Source organism: Pan paniscus, chromosome 9 (genome assembly GCF_029289425.2).
Source record: "Pan paniscus chromosome 9, NHGRI_mPanPan1-v2.0_pri, whole genome shotgun sequence".
In the NCBI taxonomy this organism is placed as follows: Eukaryota; Metazoa; Chordata; class Mammalia; order Primates; family Hominidae; genus Pan; species Pan paniscus.
Window position 1 is genome coordinate 130,129,175 of NC_073258.2, and position 6,000 is coordinate 130,135,174.

General features: G+C 41.9%; 1 protein-coding gene across 1 annotated transcript in view; it reads left to right on the top strand.

The window, feature by feature from the left end:
- Positions 1–5,416, top strand: part of BARX2 (BARX homeobox 2) — an 80,678-nt gene extending 75,262 nt beyond the window's left edge. The window contains exon 4 of the mRNA XM_003819875.5: positions 3,271–5,416. Coding sequence (XP_003819923.1) covers positions 3,271–3,537 — 267 coding nt within the window. The 3' untranslated portion in view covers positions 3,538–5,416. The remainder of the gene's footprint in view (positions 1–3,270) is intronic.
- Positions 5,417–6,000: the final 584 nt, after the last annotated feature.

The following is a 6,000-nucleotide window of genomic DNA, read 5'->3' on the forward strand; positions in this document are numbered from 1 at the left end:
GCAACTTACTTTTGTATAACCTCTTTCATACTGAGTGGATCTGCTTTCAACATGTAAATTCCATCTTGGCACAATTGGGTGCTTTCAAAAGCCTGCACTCAGACTGAAATCAAAATCAGATAATGACTTACTTGAAAAGAAATACAGGGAACGTCTTCTCCCCAGGGTTGGTTTCTGTCAGCATCTCTACCTCGTTAAAGGTCCCCTTAATATCTGTGTGTTAGCTGTTGATGCAGAAAGGACAGTGGTTGAGCAGATTTTTAGCTAAAAGGAGGTGTTTACTGAGAACTTCTTGGTTTTCTTACTTCATACTCAAAAATTAACTCAAAATGAATCATCATCTAAATGGTGAGAGTGAAAACTATAAAACTTAGAATATGAGTAAGTATTCATGACCTTGGATTAGACAAAACCTTCTTAGATATGACAGCAAAAGCACAAGCAACAGAAGAAAACATAAATTGGGCTTCCTCAAAATTTAAAAATTTTGTGCTGTGAAGGACATCATTAGAAAAATGAGAAGACAGCCCACAGAATCAGAGAAGCTTACATCTGATAAGGGACATGTATCCAGAATATTTAAAGAACACTTACAACTCAATAATAAAAAGACAACCAAATTTAGAAATGGGCAAAAGATTTGAATAGACAATTTCTCCAATGAAGATATACAGCTAGCCAATAAGCACTATGAAAAGATGCTAAACTTCATTAGTCATCAGGGAAATAAATGCAAAGCAGAACCACAATGAGATACCACTTCCCACCCTCTAGGATGGCTGTGGTCAAACAGCCATCAACAAGTGTTGGTGAGGATGTGGAGAATTGGAACCCTCATATGCAGCTGGCTGGAACGTAAAATAGTGCTTTGGAAAACAGTCCTCAAAATGTGAAACATAGAGTTGCCAAATGATCCAGCAATTCAATTTCACTTCTTTCCCATGTTCAAAGCAGCTTCATTCACAGTAGTAAGCAACCCACGTGTCCATCAACTGATGAGTGAATGAACAAAACATAGTATATCCATAAAATGGAATATTATTTACTGATAAATGCTACGGCATGGATAGACATTGAGAACATTATGCTAAGTGAAAGAAGCCAGTCACAAAAGTGCACATATTATATGATTCTGTTTATATAAAATGTCCAAAAATAAGCACATCTGTAGAGACAGAAAGCAGACTAGTGGTTGCCCAGGGCTGTGGGCAGATCGGATAGGGGCTGGGGGAAAATAGGGACTGACCGCTAATGCTATGGGGTTTCTTTTTGGGGTGATAGAAGTGTTGGAAAATTGCACTGTGGTGATAGTTGTACAATTCTGTGACTATCCTAAAAATCACTGAATAGTGCACTTTAAATGGATTTGGCATGTGAATTATATCTCAGAGCTGTATACAAAGTAAGTTATGGTTTTATCCTTAAAATTCAGCACCTGGAGGTCCTCTGCTACTCTTGAAGGAAAGAGGAACAGTCAGTAAATATTTAGGGACTGCATAGAAGTTAGCTGGAAGTTTGATTCTTGGAGCATGGAGTAATAGAGAGAAGCAGGGTTTGTCTTCAAGGAGCTTATATACAAATATAGAAGACAAGATTAGGCTAGGTTTATAAATAGCAAAAATATCTCCCACCCCTAATCATCTGTGCTAATCCAAGTCCTCTGGAAGCCCTTCTCACTAACTGCCCAGAAAATCAAGAACTATGCCAAGCCAGTGAAGGAAGGAGTGTCTATTACATTCCAAAGTAAAATATAAATATTTTTAAAATTATCCCTGTCTGCCTCCTGGGACTCTTGTGTGGGTCACAAATTGGGATAATAAAGGTGCCAGGCCTTTGAAGTCAGCCAAGGCCATTTAGGGTCCAGTTATTTGGCTTGCTTTATATCTTTTCTTGACTCTAGGGAAAGGTTTGTTGAGAAAGCTTAGTTCATTTGGTAACAGTTGTCAAACACCTGCTATGTGCAGGGGCTGAGTGAGAGGGGCAGCAGGTAAACATGCAGTGACCATAGTTTCTGAAAAGTGCTCTGGCCAGGACAGTAGAGGCTGCTCCTAGGGCACATGGCAGAGGGCATTTAACCTAGACCTGGGGGATGAGGAAGGCTTCCAGGAGAAGTTAGCCAGGAGAAGGAGGGCGGATGGTATATATATTCTGGGCAAAGGAAACCTACCATTCAGGTGCCGTTCTGGTCCTTTCATACACATTATCTGTTGGTCACCCTGTCACCCTGTAATACAAGGTATTATTATTCTCATTTTACAGATTAGAAAACGGACACTCAGGGCCTTTAAAGGACTTCCCAAAGACAAAGATGATAAGTGGCAGAGTTGGAATTTAACCCAGTTTTTCTACTATCAAAGCCAAAATGCTTTTTAAACTCTGCTGTACTACTTCTTCGAACACTACAAGACTACATGTTTTATAACATATTTTTTCTGATTACAGAAATACTTATGTTTGATCATTGTTGAAAGTTTAGAAAATATAGAAAAAACATAAAGATTAAAAATGATTCATGATCCTGCAAACAAGGTGGTGTATAGGTTGTCTAGCCTCCAAACTGGATTATGCTAAGAATCTGTTTTTTACAAAACTATATTAATAATGTTTTCTGTGTTATTAAACATTCTCCTATATAATGGTTGTCAAGTATTCTGTCTTTGGGATTTACTATAATTCTACCCAATTACATGGCTAAACTTTTAGGATATCACCCCCCTCCAACTTTTGCTGTTATAACCAATATTGTGATGAATATTTTTGCAGATCAATCTTTGTCTCAGTCTTAGATAATTTTTTAGAATTTAGCCTAAGGAATTTCTGTGTCAAAAAGCCATGCACATTTTAAGGCTTTTGACTTGAACTCTCAGGTTGTCTTGAAAAGTGTGTAACAATCACACTTTCATACAGTGTGTTTTTTTTCCTGCTTGCTACAAATATTGTTGTCTTTTTAGCTTGTCAACTTGATAGTTATTGCATTAACATTTTAATTTTCATTTCTTTCCTTATTGTTGAAGTTGAATTCTGAAGCTGCCTATGATTGTTGTATTAAATGCCAAAATATATAATGTTGACCAAAAGTGCATTGAGCATTTAAAAAATGGAGGTGTCTTTGTAGACCAGAGGTGATGGGTTGAGAATATATTTTGCCAAATCCTGCAATTTCACTGCTGGAACAGATGGTTTAGATGCAATGTGAGGTTATACTGGGAGTGGAAAGGTGGAGGGAAGGAATTATTTCTTAGATTCAATAACAATTTTTTACTCACGTAGGTTCTTAAAGGTGGACAGGAAGCACCCACAAAACCCAAAGGTCGCCCCAAGAAGAACTCCATCCCCACATCAGAAGAGATTGAAGCTGAAGAGAAGATGAACAGCCAGGCCCAGGGTCAGGAGCAGCTGGAGCCCTCTCAGGGGCAGGAGGAGCTCTGTGAAGCACAGGAACCGAAAGCACGTGATGTCCCCTTAGAGATGGCAGAGCCACCAGACCCGCCCCAGGAGTTGCCAATACCCTCTTCGGAACCCCCACCATTAAGCTAAAGTAAAACCCTTTTGAGGGAAGAGGGAGACTGGGGAGAAGGGAAAAGAGAGAAGGCAGGGAGAGTAGGGAGAGAAAACCTTCTAGCAGCCCAGTAAACTGGGGGCGAAGAGATCTACCCGTCTCCCTCCCTCCCACAGTTACCATTGGCCTTGTCATCGCAAGCATTTGACAAAGACTTGCTTGTCTTGGGCCTGTCACTTCCTGAAAAGCTGCTTTAGCTGTGGATGCCCTTGATTAAGGGAGAGAGCGCCTAGGAGCTGCCTGCCCCAGCTGGGGTGACGGCTGTAGGGCTGGGTCTATGTTGCAAGCCGTATATCCTAGCATGCAGTGGAAAGTGCTTAGCTCTCTCCCTCCCGACCTCTGGGCAGCCAGTCATCAAAGCAGAGAGACGTGGCGGCATGTGGGCAGCATGCCCAGGTTCCTTGCTGACTCAGCACTTATTTCTGTAGTTTTAAAAAAGAATTTAATGTTTTTGGTTGTATTTTTGGGGGGGTGAGGGTGGGCAAAAACATGGGGGGAGTTCTGCGTTGTTAGAAATGTTTCTGAATCAAGTTTGTTTGAAGACACGTGTGCCTTTGTACCCATTATAAGATGGTCATAAGACCCAAGAACTGATAAGCTTTGGTTTTTTTTTTGGTTTTTTTTTTTTTGCTTCATTTACCCATTCATGCCTAGGGTTCCATTATTGGAACGCTAAGCTTTTGGGAGTTATTTCTATCCTACTGCTCAAGGTCATCACCAAGATCTGATTTTTCATAAAAAACATTTGTGACCTTCGGCATAAATGGGTTAAGGTGCCATCCCTGAAACTGCAATGCAGATATGTTCAGATAACTTTTATTTTTTAATTAAAAATAAATCTTTCAAAAGGATTGAGTGTTTTGTGTCTTCTGAGGAGTGTATCTAACCCTTCCTGAATGTGTCCTATGGGAAGAGAGACCCAGAGAGTGAACCAAACTAGGGGGGCCGCCTTTTCCCCATCTATAAAACAAAGGATTGGGCCAGGCCATTGGTGTCCAAGTGCTGAGAGCTGTGGGAGTGGAACCGAGCCTCCGGGATGAGGACAGGGCAGAGTAGCTAGGCTCTCCCTTCCACCTCTCCCACCGCCTTCTGCCAGAGCAGCTCCCTTCTCAGCCGCTTCACATTTGGGGCGTCCAATGGTCTTACTTTTTTAAAGAGGTAAGAAATGTATATGCTTCAAAAGTCAAAACTATAAAAAAGAAGTCTTGGGCTGGGAGCAGTGGCTCACGCCTGTAATCCCAGCACTTTGGGAGGCCCAGGCAGACGGATCACCTGAGGCTGGGAGTTCGAGACCAACCTGACCAACACGGAGAAACCCTGTCTCTACTAAAAATACAAAATTAGCCGGGTGTGGTGGTACATGCCTGTAATCCTAGCTACTTGGGAGGCTGAGGCAGGAGACTCGCTTGAACCTGGGAGGCGGAGGTTGCAGTGAGCCAAGATCATGCCATCGCACTCCAGCCTGGGCAACAAAAGCAGAACTCTGTCTCAAAAAAAACAAAAAACAAATAAACAAAAAAAAAACTTTCTTCCACCCTGCCTTCTCCTCCCCTGAATCCCCGGTAGGTAATTATTTTTATTGGTTTCTTGTTCATCTTTCCAGCGTTTCTTGACTAAGTATTCATTTGGATGATGGGCTCTGCAACTTTTAACAAAAGAAGACCTGAGAACTACTTGACTAGATGTGCTGGGTGATTTTAAATTTAAAAATGTTGTTCCACGTTAATTTAAGACCAAAAAGAAGGAGGCTCTAGACTTCTTAGCAGGAGGACTCTGCCTCTGTTTTTTTTTTGTCTGATTCTCATGCATTCTGGCCCAGAGCCTGATCTCAGAGGGGTCACCTTTACGATCACTGCCCCAGCGTGCTCACCTGTGATGGCTTACAGGGCCGAGTGCCCATTTAGTGGACTCTCAGTTATTAATTACACACGAACTCTGCCCAGTTGCAGGCTTGGAGAATACCGACTTTCAACAGTGGCCTTAACAAGGAAGCCAAATCTGTTACTACTTCTGTAAAACAATCACATAATTCATTTCAAAGTTAAACAGGAAAGATCTGCGTGTTTTCCATCACCTGGCAGGGTGCCTGCTTTTCTCCATTAACAATCAGAAAGTGACTGCAATTTTGACTTTGCCAAGGCAGTGCCTCATCCCCTTTGTTATTGAGATCAACAGAGAAAGCAGTCTTTTTCTTAACTCTTGTGAATAGACAAAGGAGGGGAGGATTTGGCTTCTGAGAACCAGTTTGAGCAGACCACACCTAGCTGCCTGTGCGAGGTTGCTTGCACCAAGCAGGCAGAATGCTGTCTCCTCCACCTCTAGCCCACCCCATGGTACAGTTTTATGATCTGCCTACCAGGTGGTGTCACAATGAGCCAAAGAATGTGCACAATGGCCAAAGTAAGCCGGTGGGTCAGTGTTAGTTCTGTGTCAATCCTAAG